Source organism: Odocoileus virginianus, chromosome 33 (assembly GCF_023699985.2).
Source record: "Odocoileus virginianus isolate 20LAN1187 ecotype Illinois chromosome 33, Ovbor_1.2, whole genome shotgun sequence".
Classification (NCBI taxonomy): domain Eukaryota; kingdom Metazoa; phylum Chordata; class Mammalia; order Artiodactyla; family Cervidae; genus Odocoileus; species Odocoileus virginianus.
This window is the reverse complement of record NC_069706.1, coordinates 37,327,632-37,348,783: the sequence shown is the minus strand read 5'-3', so window position 1 is coordinate 37,348,783 and position 21,152 is coordinate 37,327,632. Positions and strand designations below refer to the sequence as shown.

General features: G+C 55.7%; 1 protein-coding gene across 6 annotated transcripts in view; it reads right to left on the bottom strand.

Moving 5' to 3' along the window:
* TNRC18 (trinucleotide repeat containing 18) overlaps positions 1 to 18,689 on the bottom strand; it is a 79,196-nt gene extending 60,507 nt beyond the window's left edge. For 5 of the 6 annotated variants that reach the window (XM_070460469.1, XM_070460472.1, XM_070460470.1 and 2 more), the window contains exon 1: positions 18,414 to 18,689. In XM_070460469.1, the coding sequence (XP_070316570.1) occupies positions 18,414 to 18,600 (187 nt within the window). In that variant the 5' untranslated portion in view covers positions 18,601 to 18,689. Of the gene's footprint in view, positions 1 to 1,063; positions 1,132 to 18,413 lie in introns of those variants that run through there. The other variant, XM_070460473.1, reaches the window with a different exon arrangement.
* Between the last annotated feature and the right edge of the window lie 2,463 nt (positions 18,690 to 21,152).

Below are 21,152 nucleotides of genomic sequence, written 5' to 3'. Positions count from 1 at the left end.
GGGACGGGGACGGGGGACCTCCAGAGGACACAGAATGAGGAGGTAGCAGGGGACTCAGGGTCTGAGTGCCTGGACCCAGGGGAACCCCTGGTTCAGTTGGAGAAGGACCTCCGAGGACCCCACGGCAACCCTGGACAGGCACCAGGATCAACTCTCAGCCAACCCTGTGCGGGAGGGACAGTGTGCCCTCTTAACAGATGAAGATGCTGAGGCTGAGGCTCAGAGATGGGACATGCCTGACCCCCACGGCCTGTAAGCAGGGACTCTGAAGGCAACTCAGAACCACAGGAATGGGCCAGTGAGTCGGGGAAGGAATGAGAACAGCACGCAAGGGAGCCCCGGGGGGCCCTCCACTGGGGTCTCTCCTGGGGAGGCAGACGGGACAGCCAGGCTGCCCGGGTGGAAACCACACCCACCCTGGCCACGCCCCTCTCAGCCAGGCCCCCTCCCGCAGGGAGGCCTCCTCCTTCCTGCCCCACACCCAGCCTTTAGGGAGAGACCCTGGCAGGCCCCCTGCTCACAGCCCAGGGGGATTGCCTACAAGACCTGGGCAGGGGGCTACCCTTCCCTGGCCTTGATTTGCTCATCAGCAAAATGGAGAGAGTAAGACCTCCCTTGAGAAGCATAGTCAAGCAAGAAGGGTGCACTTAATAACCATAATAAACAGCAGCACTGCCCACGGAAGGTACCAAGCGCCAGCTCTGGCCATCCGAGATGAGGGCTCCCCATGTGCCCCCCCAGGTAACCTCTCTAAGCCAGCAGTTTATATCGGCCCAGAGTGAGGTGGCCATGGGGACCCAGGCAACATGAGACAAGGGGTACCCAGGGGGGCCCAGCCCAGACCCCACCTGACCTGAGCCCTCACCCACACCAAGGGCCTGCGGACCCCCCTCAGCACCTCCTGGGGGGCACAGGGCACCCCGAATGGCCACCGCATTCCTCCCAGGGTGCAGGGGCAGGGCCTCCTCCCCGTCCCCCAGAGCCGCGGGAGGACACCTGACCACACGTGGCGTCAACATCTCCCCGTCGGTGCCCCCAGTGCCAGCCCCGCCAGCCCCCTCACCAGACTCCAACGCCAAGCCCTCGGGCCCCAGGGCCATGGTGGCCGGTCCGGTGGCCCGTGTGGCCCCAGCCTGGGCAGCGGGGCCTCGGGGCGCCCAGGCCCCGGCTTCCTCCTCGGCAGGTGGGCGGGCAGCCAGCTCCGGAAGGGGTTTGCGCAAGGGCTTACATCAGCCCCCAGCTCTTCCTGCCCCTGCCCCAGCTTGTGAAACCCGCCCAGCGGCACCCCAGGCCCGGCAGGGCGTTGGGGCCCGGATGCCACCAACGGCTCCCGCCTGCCACAGGGCTCAACGGCGCCCCGAACTGCCTCCCCGGGGGCCCCCAGCCTGGGGACGCGGGCGGGCCTGTGTCCCCCACCTCCCCAGAGCAGCGTGCAGCTCTGTAAGACGGGCTTGCCAGCCCCGGACACTGGCCTTCATCTGCACAACTCCAGTGTCCCCGCCCGCTGCCCCAGTGACGCCCCTGAAGCAGAGGGTCAGATCTCAGAGCCCACAGGAGACAAACCCGGCCGCTGCCTCCTTTTCCACCGGACCCTCTGCTCATTCCCACCTCGGAGGCCTCCCCCCGGGCCTCGGAGAAGCCCCCTGCCCAGGACAACCTGGCAGTGGAGATGCTGTGAGCCCAGGGGAGGATGCCCTCCCGAGCGGGGCCACGGGCTCTCCAGGGGCGCCCAAGGCCTGGCACAGAGCAGGCATCAACTCTTGACCTAAGGGGCCGCTGTGTATGTAATCCACTCAGGGCCAAAGCAGACAGACACATGTTAGGGTTAGGGGAGAAGGCACACACAGCCCTGACCCCCGAGAACACAAGTGCCAGCTTGGACATCCTGCTGGTCCCCCTGGGGTCGAGGTCAGGCGGCTGACCCCCACCCCACCCCACGAGCTTCTCCAGACTGCCTCTGAGCTCCGCACACACCCCCCCAGCATTACCTTCAGCTCTCCTGAGAGACTAGGCATGAGTCTTCCACTCCTCATACCCCCTGGGGATACAGCCATGGCCTCCTGGGTTCCACGAAAGGGTTGGGGGTCCCCCAGGGCTCCGGAGGGGGGGCAGTGAGAGTCAAACAAGAGCCCACCGACTCCACCAGAAATCCTCCAGCACAGCCTGCAGTGGGGGGCTGGGGGGTCTCCACCACTCTCATCACAGACTGAGGTTGAGGGGGGCCTGGTCCCCCTGCCTGGTCCCCGGACGCCCCCTGGTGACTAGAGGCCTCTGTGCCACCTGCCCATCCATGCAAGCGTCTTAACTCCAGGCCTGTGGCACATGCAGGGCACCCATCATGAAGTATCATCGTTCACAATCAGAAAGGGGAACCCAGCCCAACTCCAGCGAACCCCAGGCTTCACGAAGATGCTCAGAGTCTCCTCCCAGGCCTTCCACGGGGCACAGAGAACAGCCCCAAAGACACACAGCCCTGGGCCGGGGCAGGGCAGAGCCAGGGCTGAACCGGATCCCTGCAGCCCATACCCCCTCCTACAGGAGGGCGGCCACACGTGGCCCCCAGGACCCCTGGGGTAGAGCCTTCCCGCCGGTCGGCCCGCCACCCCGGACAGACCAGGACCTGGGCAACCAGTGACCCACAGGACCCGCACCTGTTTCAGAATTTGCTGGACACTCAGGGACCACCGAGCCCTCGAAATGCGTGGCTGATGAGACTGAAGAACTGCATCTTCAATTTTATTAAATTTTAATTAATTTGGACTTAATTTAGCCACAGCCTGGGTGGAAGGCTTCCTCCCTGCCGGAAACTGGAGCAGGCCAGGCCCCCACCAGAACAGGGGGTGACCGGGGGGCCCCCAGGAGACAGTGAAAGGCGAACCCTGGCCCCCACGCCCAGGGCTCTGGGACTCTGCCTTCACCTCCCCAGGCTGAAGAATAGGGTGATGGGAACCTCGCCCCCTCCAAGGGGGCGTGCAGGTTAAATGAGTTCACATTTGCAAAATACTTTTCATGAAGCGCCTCATTATTTACAGTTATACAACCTGTGGCGCTTTTGAACTGTGGTGCTGGAGAAGACCCTTGAGAGTCCCTTGGACTGCAAGGAGATCGAAACCATCAATCCTAAAGAATCAGTCCTGAATACTCATTGGAAGGACTGATGCTAAAGCTGAAGCTCCAATACTTTGGCCACCTGATGCAAAGAACTGACTCATTGGAAAAGACCCTGATGCTGGGAAAGACTGAAGGTGGGAGGAGAAGGGGGCAACAGAGGATGAGATGGTCGGATGGCATCACTGACAAAATGGACATGAGTTTGAGCAAGCTCTGGGAGTCGGTGATGGACAAGGAAGCCTGGTGTGCTGCAGCCCACAGGGTCACAGAGCCAGACACGACTGAGCGACTGAAGGGCAACAACCTCGGGTTCAGAGAAGGCCAGCAACTACTCAAGGTCAGGGTCTGGGGACTTCCCTGATGGTCCAATGGCGAAGACTCAGTGTTCCCAACGCAGGGAGTCCCAGGTTCCATCCCTGGTCAGGTAACTAGATCCCACATGCTAAAACTAAGAACCAGAGCAGCCAAATAAATATTAAAATAAAAAGGGCAGGGTCTGAGCAGAACCACCACCTCTACCCAAATTCCATCTGTCATTCCTTAAAATAAGATTTTAATTCTGAAACTCGAGAGAACTGGTGGTCGCCCACTATGAATGCACTAACTTCCACAAAGCCTCACAGGTGGTGCAGTGGTAAAAGAACCCACCTGCCAATGCAGGAAATGCAAGAGACATGCATGTTCAATCCCTGGGTCAGGAAGATCCCGTGGAATAGGAAATAGCAACCCGCTCCAGTATTCTTGCCTGGAGAATCCCAGGGACAGGGGAGCCTGGAGGGCTGCCGTCCACAGGGTCGCAGAATCGAACACGACTGAAGGGCTGAACACACACACACAGCTGCCACCGAACCACATGCTTTCAAGTCGTGACCTGCATACTGTGTGAATTTCACCTGAATTTTAAAACACACACACACACACACACACACACACACATATACAAAACCTCTCTGCCTCTGAATCCCGCCCTGGGTCTCCCTGACCCCGCTGCCCAGGGTGCCTCAGGGCTCAGGGGTCCCCAGACGGGCACCTTCCCATCCTGGCACACCCTCCCACAGACCTCAAAGTACAGGAATCTCATTACACCCATTTTACAGACTAAGAAACTGAGGCTCAGAGAGAGGACCCAGCATCACCAAGCCTGGGCAATCAAGTCCCTCGGGTGATGCTGCAAGCATACCGCCCACCAAGGCCTCAGCTCAGGAGTCCCAGCTGGCCCCTGAGAGAGGGACCCCCCCTCCACTGCAAACACACAGGGCCTGGCCTTCGGAGGTCTACTCTTGTCCGGGGAGAGAGGAAGGACGCCCCGGGGGCAAGAAAGGAGACACTGAGGCCTGGCTATGGGGCAAGGCGCTCCTGCCGCTGCCTGGGGAAGGGATCTAGGGTCCCTCTGGAATGTGGACAGCAGGGAGCTGGGCACTCCACCCAGCCTCGGCGCCCCCAACCCCGTCTGTGTCCCCTCCAGCACTGAGCTAACAGGCCCGCCCCTCGCTGGGACCCACCATCATCCCAGCCCTTCCCACCAGGCAGTGCACTGTGGGAACACAGCAGAGAGCCATGAGTGTGGGGGTGACCCCCCCCCCCATCAACACCCAGAACACAGGGCAGACTTCAGGGCTTTGCAAGTCCAAGGCTGGCCCAGGTCACCAGGAGACAGAACTCGAATCCCGAAAAGATGCTTCCTTCCTCCCGTCACAGCTCAGGCGGGGCGGTTCCTGGATGCTCGGGGCTGGGGAACAAGGCCACCAGGATGCACCCCTTAAAGGACTGCATAGTGCTCACCTGTTGGGGGTCCCCAGAGAGGACGCCGGTGAGGCCCCCCGAGCCGGCCAGTGGGATCGTGACTCTGCAATGCATGCAGTCCCTGGGGATCCTTCCAGAAGCTGACTTTGTAACAGGCACCTGAAGTCCTGGCTGGTGGGGGCGGGGAGGGGACTCAGTGAGATCAGGGCGGGTACAAAAGGTCTGGTAAACAGAGAAGGGCTCAGAGAACTTTATCATAGCCCAGACTGGAACAGGGACCAGCAAAGCCCCAGGGCCTTTGCACCTCAGCCCGGAAGCCATTCCTCCTTCCAGATATCTAGAAGCTTATCTGTTTACTCCCATCTGTACATGCCTCACCCCTTCTCTCACAGTCTAGGTGATGCCGCCTTCCCTAACCAGGGCTGTCTTGAACTGCAACCCACCCCGCCCTCCACGCCCTTTCCTGAATTATTTTTTCCCTCATGCTTATCACCACTTATCAGACCATATCCATGCTAGTTCCTTCTTCACTGTAGTTCCTTGTATATTGTCCCTCTCCACCCACTGGAACAGGAGTCGGCAGGCTTTTTCTTGAAAGGGCCAGATAACAAAAACTTCAGGCATTGCAGGCCTATTCTGCCTGCCTGACAATACTTAAAAGGACTGGGCTTTGTCCCAATAAAACTTTATTTACAAAAACCAGGAGATGGGCCAGATTTGGCTGCAGTTTGCAGACCCATGCATTACAGTGAAGGTTTACTCCATCCCCGGAACCCCCCCCCCAAGACCCCCTACTGTACACAGTAGGTACTCAATTAATATTTATGGGTGGGAGGGGTGGGCAAGGTCATGATCAGCTAGGACTGAATGAAGGACGAAGAGGAGACTTTCTCGGGTCCCACTGTACAGCCAGAGGACAGTTTCCACCCTTCATCTGATTCTGTCTCTAAGCCACCCACCCAGCCCCACCATCAACTCTGGGGGCGGGGGGTGGATTCTTATCCCTTTTATAGAGGAAGAAATAGGCTCTGACCCTGAAATCTACACTTTTCCACTCAGCCACACCACCCAGACTCAAGACCCTGTTTTCATCTTTTTACTCAAGAACCCTCCCCAACCAAACACAGAACAAACATGTTTCTTTTTTCCCCTTCCTATCTTAAAAGGAAACTACATCCCTTAAAGATGTCACCAAAGGCTATCAGAACATCTCATGAGCCAGATCAGATCAGGGTTATCATCCGAAAAAAAGAGCCGTTCTAGCCCAGAGCATGGACATGTGACTTAGCCGTTTCTATGACAGCGGTGGAAAATAGTTTGAGGACCCTCTGGATAAAATGACCTTCAGACTCTCATTCACCCAAGAGACTTCTGGAATATCTAGGCGGGAGAAGGGGTTAATGCTCTATCTTATAAAGAAAAAGCCTTATCATTCATTAAAAACCCCGAGCAAGTCACAGATGAAGAACAGTAAATAACATCAGAATTCAGGTAAAGGCATCGCCATCGAGACAGGATGACATCATATTTATCTACCAAATCAGCATATTTTTGGTTCAGTTGTGGGGAGGGTGGGGGTGGAGGTGAACAACCCAGGGGGAGTAAGGAGGGAGCCAACATCCTCAGCTTTTGGAAATAAATCAGCAGATTATCAAAAGCCCGGACCCATTTCCGGGGGCCCCTCCTGAGAATGCCCATTGCAGCCAAACTGACCCAGAGATGTAAAGCAATCCCAATCCAAACCTCAGTGGGGCAGAGGGGTGTGCTGGGTGGGGAAGGATGGAAACTGAACACCTGTCTCTAAAATGACATAGAAATTAAAAGCAGGGTGAAAATTTGTAGAGATTCCGGCGTACCCATGTTCATAGGAACATTATTCTTACAACAGCCTAAAGGTGGAAGCAACCCAAGGGTTATCAGATTAAAAAATTTTTTAAATGTGGTCTATCTTTATTCAGTCTTAAGAACAAAGGAAATTCTGACACCTGACCCCACGTGGATGAACCCTGAAGACAGGATGCTAAGTGAAATAAATCAGTCAGTCAGGAAGGGCAAATATCCTTACAATGACTGCACGTCTAGGAGGTCCCTGGAGGAGTCAAATTCATGGAGACAGGCAGTAGAAGGGTGGGTGCCAGGCGCTGGGGGAGGGGGACTGGGAGTTAGCGTTTACAAGGGAGAGAGTCTCCATTTGGGACAGGAATGTCCTGGAGATGGATGGGGTGACGGTCATGCAACAGTGAAAGCCCTTAATGCCACTGAACTGTCCACGTGAAAACGGTTAGAATGCTAAGCGTGTGTTCTATGTACTTTACCAGTTAAAAGAGCAAGTGACACAGAGACAAAGTCAAGAAGGCAACGCTGCCTTCCAGATGAAGGGAAAGGTGGGAGGACTTCGGGTTCTGTTCTTGTCCATTCGCTCAGTCGAGTCCCACTCTGCGACCCCATGAGACTTAGGTTATCAGATGCCAACAATGCAGCCGTCGTGGCACGGGCACGTGGGACAAACGGGACTAGGGCACCGGAAACAGGCCCCCCAGCACACGAGGTGGAGAAAGATGGTCTTTTCAATAAACATGGCTGGGCCCCTTGGCCACCCATCTGGGAAAAGCCATGAATCCCGACCCCCTCCACATCATACATAAAAACCCACTCCAGGGGCACGGCAGAGCCAGGCAGGAAGGGCACAAGCTTCCAGAAGAAAACACGGGACAACTCCTTCGTGGATCAAGGGCAGCCAAGGCTTTCTTAAAGACCCCAGAGAAAGCACTGACCATGAAGGGAAGACAGATATACTGAAGTCTATGAAAATGAGGAACATCTATTCATCACGTCACACTATTGGAAGAATGAAAACGTGAACCACCTCATGGAAAAAGACCTGTGCCCTGGGATTTCCCCTGTGGTCCAGTGGTTAAGACTTCGCCTCCAATGCAGGGGGTGCAGGTTCGAGCCCTGGTTGGGGAACTAAGATCCCACATGCCTCCTGGTCAAAAAACCAGGACATAAAACAGAAGCAATTATTAAACAAAGTCCATAAAGACTTTAAAAATTGTCCACATTAAAAAAATAAAAAAAGACCTGTGCCCCCAAGGAAGGGCTTATATATATAAAGAGCACCTGCAAATCAATAAGAAAAGACAACTCAATGTAAAATCTGGCAAGATTCAACAAGAGGATGGCAAATAAGTATGTCTGAGTTACTAATAAATCCTCAACAAGGTACTCAGCCTCTTAAACCATGGAGAAAGTGTGAATGAAAACTTCTACACACCCACCGGAAGGGTTAACATGTCAGAAAAGTTAGAATGGACAATATGAAAAATACACAACCAGAGGAGACATAAATTATTAGTGCAACCGTTCTCAAAGAGTTTGGCAGAGTCTAGACACCTTTCTGACCCAGCAATGCCCTCGCAGGTACGTAGAGAAAAGATTGCAAGTTGGAATTCAGAGATCTTCCCCACTAGTAATCACCAAAACTGGGAAATAACCCAAATTCCAACAATGAGCTGGATAAACTGTGGCAATGTCACAGGAGGGAACCCGTTCAGCGAGGGAAGCCACTATAGCAACCAGAACAGGATAAAGCTCACGACCTCACAGGGAAGAGAACACACCATGTGCTTCCACAAACGTGAAAGGCACCGGTTTCAGCCACAGCAAGGGTCACCTTGGGACAGGACGCCTGGGTTTCTTTCTTAACCTGTTTCCGTTGGTGAAAAAACTAACTGAGCTGTACACTTATGATCCCTGCTTATTTCTGTGTGTCCCTTAAGCCCCAATAAAAAATATCCTTTAAAAAATTGAGGGCAGAGGGCGGATCTGAACACAAGTGTGCAAAGTGCTACATTCTGAGTAATTTCCATGAAACTCTGACATGGACAGAACTTGCAAAATCCAAAGCAAACGAATAAATAAAAATGAGCCCCGAAGGGAAAAGAGGAAGTGAAAGAAAAAATTATTTTCATACCCACTACCTCTGCTTCCCTGGTGGCTCAGAGGTTAAAGCGTCTGCCTGCAATGCAGGAGACCTGGGTTCAATCCCAGGGTCGGGAAGGTCCCCTTGAGAAGGAAATGGCAACCCACTCCAGTATTCTTGCCTGGAGAATCCCATGGACGGAGGAGCCTGGTGGGCTACAGTCCATGGGATCACAAAGAGTCGGACACGACTGAGCGACTTCACTTTCACTTTCACCTCTGCTAAGAGCTCAGGTCTGGCCCCTAGATCCCACACTTCCTGGCTGTGTGACCTTGGAGAGGTGACACAACCTCTCTGAACCTAACTTTCCTTCAAAGTAAAAAGGGGAGTTCCCCTGTGGACTAGTGACTCCAGGCTTTCACTGCCACGGCCTGGGTTCAATCCTGGGCCGGGAAACTGAGATCCCGCAAGTTGTGCAGTGTGGCTAATAATCATCATGCAAAGCTCTCCCCTTTTAAAAATGAAATTAAAAATAAGTAAAATGAAGGGCAGGCAGGAAAGGAGGGAATCTGTGACTGGGGCCATGCCCGTCTCCTCCGTTTGGTGTCACTCCCCTTTCCCGGAGGTCGGTGACCTCAGACAGACCAGTAAGGCTGGGGGTCAGAGCGAGAGGGTAGGGGGGGGACTCACCCTGCACATCCTTGCCGCCGTGACTGGCCCACAGGACCCGTGGCCAAGGCCAACGTCCCCAGGCTCCCATCCCTACGGTAACTGGCAGAGAACCGTATTTCTCCTCTAATCTAAGCAGAGGCTTACAAGCCAGGAGATCAACCTGCCCCGCCCCCTCTGGGTGGGGAGGGGTCCGGCTGGGCCTGAGGGCTGGCCCGAGGGAGGCCGGAGGGGCCTTATTCATCCAGCTCCCCCATCCAGCTCCCCGATCCAGCCTCCCTCCCCTCCAGCTGGAGCCTGCCAGGACCCCCTGACGGTCAGATCCCGGAGGGCACCTTTTAGTCGCTCCAGACTTCCCAGCCCCTCCCCAGCAAGAGAAGGGCGATCAGGGTGGAACCCCAGCCCCTCCCCCAGCCCAGAACCCACCACACACCCAAAGTAGAGGCTCAAATCTAAACAAGGGAGTCCCCAGGCAGCCGAGAGCTCGAGGCTCCAGCCCGGCCAGTGATATGCAAATATATCCAGCCCAGCCTCGCCCCAGGGCTCCAGACGTTCCCAATTCGAAAGCAATTACAGAGGATTTCCCCATTGATTTCTCTTCCCTCCCCACCCCCCCCCGAACCGAGGTCCCAGCCGAGAGGAAGTAGAGGCAAGGATGGAGCGAGGGCATTCTAGGAACCGTGGGGGCGTCTGTCCCAGCGGGGACGGCGGAGACAGAGAGGGACCGGGTCTCTTGGGCACCCAGGAGGACAGGGGGCTGGCTCCCGCGGAGACCGAGCAGGACAAATTCTGTCCCAGGCTCTTCCCTGGCCGGCCAGTGGTTAGGACTCCCGCGCTTCCCCAGCAGGAGGCAGGGATTCAGGATCAGGTTGGGGAACCGAGATCCCTCAAGCTGCACGGCACAGCGCTCCCACCTCCAAAAAAAAAAAATCCCCTCCCGAATGCTGGAAGGTCACAAAAATAACAGTAACAAAGTTTAAAAAGAGAACAGGTTGATCACTAGGGAGCCCTTGAGGGGGTTGGCTAGATTCTCAGGGCTGGTGGGGGGACCAAAACACAAATGCAGCCAGAGTACAACTCTTCATCCTTGAAATGTACACTCAGTTCTCGGAAGAGGGGCGGCCAGCGTTAAATTCCCTGCAGCCAGTTAGGGCTCCTGCCTGAGAGACAGAGGAAGACAGCAAGGACCTACAGACTCGTCAGAAAGTTCCACAAAGGTCAACGAGTCCCACACTTGGATCCCAGTCCCATCAGCTTGTTAGCATTGCTTGCTTTTTTTTTTTTTTTGAAGATGTACATTTTCTAAAATATTTTATTTATGTGGCTGCTCCAGGTCTTAGTTACCAGAATCTTTGAACTTCATTGTGCCGTGCAAGATCTAGTCCCCAGACCAGGGATCGAACCCGGACCCCCTGCATTGGGAGCTCAGAGTGTTAACAGTGGACCACCAGGGAAGTCTGGAGCTCATGTGCTCGACTATTATGTGGTTCTAAGAGATTTTAAGTACTTGTAAAAGGGAAGACTGAAAGTTCACATACAAAGAACAAGAATCAAAATAACATCACACCCTCAAAGAGCTGCACTGGAATTTAGGAGGTGGCATTGTAATTCCTTTAAATAATTTCCAAACTGCCAGTCAAGCGTGAAGGTACAGTAAAGACATTTTCAGGTATATGAGGCCTCAATAAAATGTGCCTTCCCTGTATCCTTTCATAGAATGCTACTGCAGTATATGCTACTGCAAATATGCTCCAGCAAAACAAGGAAGTAAAGCAGAAAAAAGGGAGGAACGAAAATCAGGAAACAGGAGATGCAACACAGCACAAAGGGACAGCGAGTTTGAACAGACCTAAGCACCAGGCAAACCAGACTAGAGCAGGAAGAAAAAGTGCAGAAAGGAAATCCCAAGAAAAGAAAGAGGCGGTTCATCCAACAGATCTAACCAAATGAAAAGTGCGCCAAGAAACGAGGAGACAGAGATTCTAAGAAAGCTCTGCAAATGAGGGGTGGGGTGGGGATGCAATTAATAACTCAAGGAAATAAGAAATGAATTTTATCATACCACTTGACTCAAATATCAACAATATTTACAAACCCAAAGCCGGAATAATAAAACTGGTTTAAACAAAATTGTATTTCACAAATACTGGGAGGAGAAAGGAAGCGGAGATGGAGGCAGGGAGACGGTGAGGCAACAAAACAATAAACATTTACTAAGTGCTTATTGTTTCCCAGATACTGTTCTAATGCTTTACACGTATTAACGATTCATGATGTAGATACTATTATTATCCTCATTTTACAGATGAGAAAACCAAGGTAGGAGAGGCAAAGAAACTTGCCTTTGGTCTCATGCTAATATTAATAAATGGGAGTCAGAAAAGAAACTTGGACAATCTACGCAAAATCCTCATCTTCCATAGGAGTCAGTAAAGAATCTCAAACTCTAAAAAATAACCAGCAGTAGAAGCTTATTACACAGAAATATGGATGAAAAGGCCAAAAGAAATAGCCAAGAGAATTAAAAGGGGGCACCAGGAATGGGGAGGCAGGAGGCAAGAGATCGCTGGTTTTCTTTATAATCCTAACACTATATGACATTGTCTTTTTTTAATATTTATTTATTTGGCTGCACTAGGTCTTAACTGCAGCACTCAGGATCTCTGATCTTCTCTGGGGCATGAGGGATCTTTCTAGGTGAGGCACACATGATCTTAGTTCCCTGACCACGGATCAAACCCGGGCCCCCCGCGTTGGGAGCACAAAGTCTTAACCACTGGCCCACCACGGAAGTGCCCCCATCTGACTTTTAAAATGATACCTAACCTTTACTCTAAAGTTTATACGAAGCATAATGCAGAAGTACACACTTTTACTGGGTGAATTTTATAGGATGCAAAGTATTCCTCAATACAAATACAGAAAAAAAAAAATTTAAGATGCATGCACAATTAGATACTACTACTGAGTCACCAGAATGAATAGAATTTAAAGCTACTGACAATCTCACCGGCTGGCAAGACAGGGAATGGATCGTACAACAGTGCAACCATTGGAAAGCTCACCAATACAAAAGCTGAAGTTACACACAGTCTGTGACTCACCAATTCCAGTTCTAGATAATACACACACACACACACACATATATATATATCCAAAGAAATGTGCACCTATATGGGCCAAAAGGCCATGCTCATACCAGCACTATTCATAGTAAATACTGCCAACAACCTGAACGTCCATCAGCAGAGGTGTGAGTGAATACTATACAACAACCAGAAATCAACGACTGCTTCAGGCCGCAGATACGGGCGCATCTTACACACCCAGCATGAGTGAAAACAGCCAGAGATCAAAGATGACAGGTTGCACGAGTCCATTTACAGAAAGTTCAAACACAGGCAAAAAAAACTAAGGTACAGAAATGAGTCTGGGGGTGGGAGTGCAGAGTGACTGGAAGAGCGCAGAGGAAAACCTCTGGATACAGGAAATGTCTTGACCTTGAGCTGGCTGGTGGTGAGGTGGGTGTGCTCTATACACCCATTTGTAGGATTTGTGAAAGGACAAGTACTGACTATTGGAGACAGAAGCGTTTTACAGAATGTTCACTACACCCAAAAAGAAAAATAATAAAAATGATGTGTTCCAGTTGGGACCCTGGAGTCTAAGGAGCCTGTGGACCATCCAGAGGGGCCAACAACACCCTAGAGGCCCTCCCCGAGGGAGGACCAGACTAGAGTCAGGAATTCACTGGTGAATGACATATTCTAATGACAGCAATCACTTTTACTGCCAGTTCTAGAAGCAGAGGGCTATTTGTGTGCTAGGCACTTCAGAGCCACTAAATGAACCCATTTCATAGATAAGAAAACCGAGGCTTAGAGTCATCACCCAGCAAGGGGAGGAGGAAAACACCGAAACTCCAGCAATCCAACCTCGGTCCCTAGGCCCTCCAGCCTTCAGCAGTTATCTGGAGATTGCAGAGCCCCAGCTGGTGTATGGAGACCCAGACCATACACATTTATTCATGACAGTGTGCAAAGCAGGTTTTTCACTCTGGGCTGAGGGTCCATCTCTTCGTTACCTGGGATGCAGATGGTGAATGCATTCGTAGCCTGCAGCGGTAGTAAGCTTTTATGATCCCCACTAAAGGGCATTGACTTCCTCTAAAGTCAAATGCCAGGCCTCTGCGAGCAGCTGGTGCGGCAAGGACGCTAGCCCTGGGGGGCCAAGGCTGACCACTGGTCAGGGCCCCACCCACCTCCAAGCCCCTGGACAGGCCTAAGGCCTATAGCCTCCAAAGTTGGGCTGGGAAGCGAAGGACAGGGTAGGTTCATGACAGGACCCCATGTGACCAAAGACAAGTGTTAAGGGACCTGGTGGCAGGTCAGTAAGATCAGACCGCAGACCAGTCCACGCCAGGAACCAACAGCACCCAACCTGGCCATGTTCAAATCAAGAATGCTCCATCACTGCCATCTCCTCAAATCCGCTCCTCCCCATTCCTGCAAAAGCAGCAATGACCAAAAACCCCCGTCTGTCGTCCTCCTTATCAGCCCCTCCACATCTATCTCCGAGGCCCCAACTTCCCAAGGCATCACACCCCAGCCCTCCCCTCCAGCCCCGCTTCTGGGTCTCCATCATCATCCTGATAGCCTCCTCATTACTGACAAGTCCCCGGCTTCTCTCCAGTCTACCAGTCTCCAGCAATCCAGACTAACTTTGTTAAACGACTCCCTGGCAATAATTTCAAAGGAAAGTCTGAACTAGTACAGCGAACAAACAATCCAACTGCCCTATGACCTCCCTGAGGTTCAGCAACTATGAACTGCTTTCTCACCCGACGTGTTATCTGAAGTCATCTGACTTATCGTCATCTCCCACATCTCAACATTTTAGATGGTTTTTTTTTTCCTCTTCCTGAGCCATTCCTGAGCCTACGCTGCAGACCTCACACCCCCTGCCCCTGAATATTTCTCGTCCGAAGAGCAAGGCCGCTCTTACATAATCACAGTACAACTTTGTGAAACGTGATCCTGACTGGGTGCTATCGGCTAATCTACAGTCCATATTCCAATTTCGTCAATTGCCCCAGTGATGTCCTTTAGAGCAATTTCTTCCCTGATCCAAGATCCCATCGAGGGCCACACAGGGCCTCCTGCTGTCGGTCTTTCGTCTCCTCTAACCAGGAACAGTCCGCAGCCTTCATCTTGCCTTCCACGACGTGTTTTGTTTAAGAGTCCAGACTGGTTCCATAAAACGTCCCTCAACGTGAGTCACTCCCTCCATTTAAAACCCTTCACTGCCTTCTCACTCCTCACAGTTTGAAATTCCAAGACCTCATTACTGGCCTTCAGGGACCTGCAGGGTCCCATCGCCTCCTCTTCCCCTCCTCCCATTCCGCACCCCCACAAAGCTCCAGCTATTCTCACAGCTCCAGCCAGTCACCACTCTGGCCAACAAGAGACCCTCGGCATTTTCCTTCTTTCACAGCCTCTATCTCTCATTAAAATGACTTCCTTGGCTGACTTATGTTTACTGCCTGGCCCCCGCACACTAAGACGGGAGATCCAATGACAGCAAAGACTTCTGTGTTTGGTCACCGAGGAGCCCCACGGCCGGAGCGGTGCCTGGCACGCAGGAGGCCCTTGGAAATCCCTCTGCAGAGCAAATGAACAAGTGTGGAAAGAAGAAAGCGTGGGGTTGAGAGCTAAAGAACCAGGGGGCTCAGAGAGGAAGGGAGGGTTGCAGAGGCCCTTCCAGACTCTAGAACCTCCCTCAGGCCTCCTTCGGGCCTCTGCCCAGAGGAGGATGCACCCAGCAAATCTCCCTTATCTTGGGGATCGCATCACTCCACCAGCCAGTCCCACTGATTAAGCTTTTTAAATCAATCCCAGTAGGCCGACAGGCTGGATTCCAGAGATAGAGCTGATCAGACCCTGGAGAAGGCCCACGGCCAGCTATTGTCCACCGGTCAGTCCAAAGTGCAGGGCCTGATCCTGGGTTCCTACCTTCACATTCACAGAGCCTCCAGGGGCCAGGCCCAGGTGTGGGGGCAGGGAAAATAAACATCCAAACACAAAATCCTGCTAACAGCTCTTTAATTGCAATGGTGAGGAGGACTGAATCCAGGCCTCCCAAACCCAGAGCAGAGGGGCTGGCCGCCCAGGTGTTTGTCACTTACTTGTCCATTTCACCAACTGCTGTGAACATTTCAGAGCTCACACACCTCACAGTACTCAAGGATACCGCGAAGAGAACGGGGACTCTTCATCCCAAGCCCCTTCTATTCCTGATTTCACCTCCTCATGAGCAGAACAAGGAGTCACCCCTCTCCACCCAGACCTCATCTCCTCCCTGAAGACCCTCCCTCGCCACAACCTCCCTGTCACTACCTGCCTGAATGGGGTCCCAGCCACCCCCACCACCCCCCAGCCAGGGGGCCCTTCCAGCTCTGAGCTCTCCCCACTCGGCCAGCTCCCTCTTGTCTTGGAAAGCTGGATCTACCTGGAGTTCCCGCCCACACTGGAGTCCAGAGGTAATTCGGCCTCTCCGGCTGTGTGACCCCGGGCAAATAGCTCAGCCTCTCCAGGCTTCCCAGCACAAAAATAAACAAATAAGGATGAGGCAGATAACGCTGGCGAGACTTCGAGAGCTGACAGCCAAGAAGGTGATGCCCGTAGAAAGAGAAAATTTAGCACCTGCACCCCGCAAGAGGGGCGGGGACGGTTCCCGGTGGAGGAATTTGTAATGCGGCCCCACCCCAAACAGTGAATGGGGAGCCGCTCCCCACCGCCTGGTTAATGGGATTAGCTCCGGGTTTGCTCTGGGCGTTGGCCTGGGGTCCCTAGTGCGGGGAGCGCGAGCCAGCGCCAGCCAGCCAGCCACCCTTCCCTCCGCGGCCGCAGCGGCCTGAGCGGCGGCCTCCGCGCCCTGCCCGGGTCGCGCTTCCCGCGCCGGACTGTTTCCTCCATGACCTCAGCCGCCGAGCACGCAGAACTCAGGCCGCTCCTAACGTACAAGGCGCCGGCCCAGGCCTCTGAAGCCACCTCCCGCTGGACTTCCCCGTCCTGCCTGCCCCTTCACCAAGCCACTTCGCCCCGTGCCTCAGTCTCCCCATCTACCTAATGGGCACCCAATGGGTCTGGCTGCTGCTGCTGTTGGGCTCAGCGCACCAGCGTGGTGCGCGCACGCAGGGGCCCCCTGGAGCCACGGCTATTTTCCCTCGGCTTCTGGTTAAAAGACTTGGCGGCTGCCAGGCCCGGCCCAGACTGGAGACCAGAGGCTTGCGGCGCCCTTTCCCAAGCCTCTCGGAGGCGAGGGAAGGCCCCGCCCGTCAGAAAGACCCCGTGGTCTGATTCCAGCACCCTGCCACCTCCCCTGGCCGGGCCAAGCGACCCCTGGAGCGCAGACACAAAAATGACCGCGGCCTCTGGGGGGCGCGCGCAAAGGGGTGCAGCCCCGGCCCTTCCTCTGGCTAGGGTCTCCGGCACCCCTCCCTGGCCCGCAGTGCACCACTTGGGAGAAAACCCTGGCTCTCATTGTGGCAGCTCTTGGGGGACACGCGCGCCCCAAGGCCACGACCCGGTTCCTTGCCCCCCACACACACACACGTCCCCCGCCCCCCGCAGGCGGGGATCTTCGCGCGCGCGCCCCTCCCCCGCCTGGTGCCTCACAAAGGCCCTTTGTCCCGCCGAGCCCTGGAACTCAGGTTCCTGAAAAGTTTCAAGAGAAAAATCAAAGAAAGAGGCAGGAAAAAAAAAAAAATAGAGCGCTGCGGAGCGGGCAGGGTCGGTGGGGCAGGGCCACGGCGGCCCGAGGTGTCCCTTCCAAGGCCAAGGGAGCGTCCTGGGGTCCCGGAGAACTCACAGGAATCCTAGACTCCACTTGGTGGTGGGAGAGGTGGGGTTTTTTTTTTATTTAAAAGCCGAAGCGTGGCACGCCAGGCACAGAGACTGAAGGCAGCGGGCGAGCAGGGGCTGGGGTTCCTGCTGCGGCCGAAGCCAGGTCTGGGGGTCCCGGCGTCTGAGGTCCCCCCACCAGACCGCAGCGGCTGAGGCAGGCTTGCCCATCTCCCGCGCGGTCCCCACCGAGCCTGGGCAGCCCCGCTGGGGAAACGGCAGGATCCAGCGGGCCTTCTCCGCCCGCGCTTCCATATCAGACCCAGGGTATTCCCGCCGCGGATCGTGCCGTGCCGGGCCAGGCCGTCCCGAGCTTCGGGATGGCGGCCGCGCAGTCTGCATCCCTGCGGCGGGGCCGCCGGCCTTGCTGCTGGAGTATAAGGGGTCTCCAGGGCCCGCGTTCTGCCCTCTTCCCGGGGTACGGGTCCTGCCACCGTTCCCCGGGGACGCGGTGTCTTCTCAAGGGCAGCCGGCCCGCCCGCTGAAGGCCAAGAACCCAGTGTTGGGGGTCTCTGTTCTCTTGCCCACTCACACCCCGCACACACCAAGCGCCCGGACTAGCTGGAGACCCCACACGAGAGACCAGAAGCTAAGGCCCGATCCCGGACGCACGGCGCCTGAAAGGACATTTGCCAAGAAAAGCATTGCAGCTCTGGTGCAGACGTCTCCAAAGGGTGTGGAACGGGGTTTGTTCTTTTCTCGCCCAGATTTTGAAAACTCCAGTCCAGGCTCCAACTGCAGGAGCCCCGGCTTTGGAATCGCCCCTGGGGCCTCCGATTTCGGCCAATTCGACTGCCTCGGGAGAGCCGGACGCGCTGGGGAAGGCTCGAGTCCAGCGCCCCTGTGCGTCAGGGCCTCCAGACTGGCCTCTGCCCCGGGCGGAGACACCCCCTGGGCCTGCCCATACCCCGTGGGCACCCTGTGTACCGGTCGGGGGAGAAGGAGGGGCCGAATCCCCAGTGCGAGCGCGGGGACGGGGGCACAGACCTGGCAGCTTCCCCGGGGCCGGCCTCCCCCGCAGGATCCCGAGGGGACAAGAGAGAGCGGGCACTGCATAGGGCACTTACCCGGGTGCGGGTGCAGGTTGAGGCCGGCCATGTACTTTCCGGGCGGCAGCGGGCCGGGCAAGCCTGAAGCGGGCAGGCGTCCGGCCGTGGCCGCGCCCACGCGGTGGCTGTCCATGGCCAGGCCGGACAGCAGCGGCGGCGGGGGGCCGTGCACGGACCGCGGGGGCCCGAAGTCTCGGCCATCCATCCTCCGCGGGAGTGCCGCGGCCAGCCCCCCACCCGGCCCGCGGGCCTCGTTCAGTGGGACCTAAAAGTTCGGCGTCGGCGTAGTCCCAGAGTCCTCGGGCGGCGGGGGCTCCGCGGCGTGCATGGCGGCGGCGGCGGCCAGCGGGGCTTGCGCTCGGCTGCGGGCCGGCGGCCCGAGGCGCACGGCCGGCCGGCGATGGGGCCCCTCCGGGCGGCCAGGCGGAGCGGCGCGAGGCGGCGCACAAGGCGTCTTGGCGGGGAGAGGAGACGGGCCGCGGAAGAAACAAGAAGCAGGGGAGAAAAGAAAAAGGAGAGGGGAAAAAAGAAACAAGTTCAGAAAGTCGTCTTGCCGTTCGGGACTGGGGGCTGCCGAAGAGGCCAGAAATGAAACTGGGAGGAGCCCCTTTTCCATAAAAAGTTCAATTCCATGCTCCTTCCTTCAGCGGCTTCAGGCTCCTGCGCACCCGGCTCAAAAAGTGCCCAGCCCGGACTCTCCTTCGGCCGCTCACGGGTGCTCCCGAAACTGAAGGCCCCTCGGCCGCGCCCGGAGCGCCTCAATACAAACCTCCGAAGTGTGTTGGCTTCCTGGGCGTCACATGCTCCAGAGTTTCACACCGTGAAACCTTCCCGTGAGCGGTGCGAAATGTCTCCCTAAACACTATGTCACTATCTGATCCAAAAAGTTTAATATTTAACCTTTGGGGACCCTTGTCTTCCTTTTTTGAGTTTGGCTTCCCTGAGCTTGCCCCAAGACGCGGGATTAGTTTTTTTCACGACAGAGGGTACTAAGTGGGTTTCTTATTTTTAAAAGAGATTCATCGCCCCCTCTCGCCACCCCCCTCGGGCCACTGAGTCGTACAGTCTAAGTCTGAGGACCGGAGACGTGGCATTCTCGCCTGAGGACTGGAAAGAATCCTTCAAAACAAGCTTTGGTTTCATTTTCCAACGCCCTGGCCTGGGAATCTTGCGGCCCTAGGACGTGGCCTAGCGCGGGGGATTTGGGGGGCATCAGAGAGGAAGGGAGGCATTCCGGGGTCTCGCTCCTACCCTAGCTTGCCCCCGATCCCAAAAATAACCTACAAAGAAAACCTTGGCGGCGCGGGCGACGGAGGGGCGCCTCCCCCAGCGTTGGGCAAATCCCCGCGTCGTTCCAGTTTAAAGCTGTTTGTTTAAAAGATTTGCCGATTCCCGTGGGGGCGGGAGAGGGGTCTAGGAGCCAACCCTGCCCTCGCCCTCCGTCTGCCCGCGGCAGCTCGGATTCCTGATTCCAAGAGGCTGGGACGCTCCTAGAGCCGCCGATCTCGCCAAAGCCACCGGGCTCACGGCTGCCCGCCCTGCGCCCCGCGACCGGCTGGCTCCCAGGCCCCGGACTGCAGACCCTCTCAGCCACAAACCCTCCGGGGTCCTCCAGACTCCCTCCCCAAGTTTGCTAAGGGTGCTTATTTTAACCCGGTTTTGGTTACAAACACCCGCTCCCTCCCTCGATGCCTCCCATCAGGCTCTGGTTACCAGATCCGCGTTTACTTTGGAAAAAATCTAAGATCGCCACATCCGAAGATAAACGTCTTAAAGAGGCGATGAGCTTTCCGTGATTTTTTTTTTTAATGTTCTTTGTGTAGCTTTCCTTTAAAAGGCAGCGCTTCGGGGCATACCCCAGCGCCCCAGTTTGGGGAAGTCGGGGTGAAGCCCCCCGCAACACCCTTGCTCCGGCAGAGAAGCTGGTTCGGCCATCTGCGGGTTCTGCTGCGTTCTCCCTACTTTTCTCCCCCTCTTAAATGCAGTTAAAATGGCTGAATCCGGCTTTTAATTAAAAACAGCCTATAATCGAAAACGTCTAGGCGTCCCTGGCTCCCCCGCCGCCTGCCGGGAACCGAGAAGGGAACCGACGCCCCTCGGCCGGGCTGGGCGGGCTAGAGCAGGGCTGGGGGCTCAGGTGGGTGCCCAGGGTTCAGGGACTCGCCCCCACCCCTCCCGGGGCGCCCCACCATGCCGGCCCTGGTCCCCCCGATTCTGTTCTCCGGAGCTGGAGAGCTGCGGGAATCCCCGGCGCACCCCGAGGGAGAGGTGGGGTGGGGGCCATCTGGAGAAGTTTGGAGACCATCGTGCCCGGCCAGGGGCAGGCGGGCGGCCCAGCGGCGTACCTGGCGCGGCGGGGCTCCCAGATCCGGGCTCCGGCGACGCTGACTCCGGTGGCGGCCCCGGCTCCCGGGGCGGCTAAGCGCCCGTGCTGCCCGCCATCCCGCGGCCGCAGCTCCCCTTCGCCACCCGCAGCCGCCTCACACTTTTTGCCCGCCTTTCCTTTTTTTGGTAGAAAACCGCTCCCCGGGCCGAGCGCTCGGCGCGCCAACTCCTCCGCCCTCCCGCGGCCGGGCTCCCGCAGCCCCCGGAAAAGCCAGCTTTCCTCCCGCCGACCTCCCCGCTTTTTAATAAAATCCAGGTAGCGCCGGTTTAAAGAATCCCAAATCTCCATATACAGCCCGGGATTGGAAAAGGTACATTACACAACCCCCCTTTCAAGTTCCTCTCGCTGGATCTAAAAAAAAAAAAAAAAAA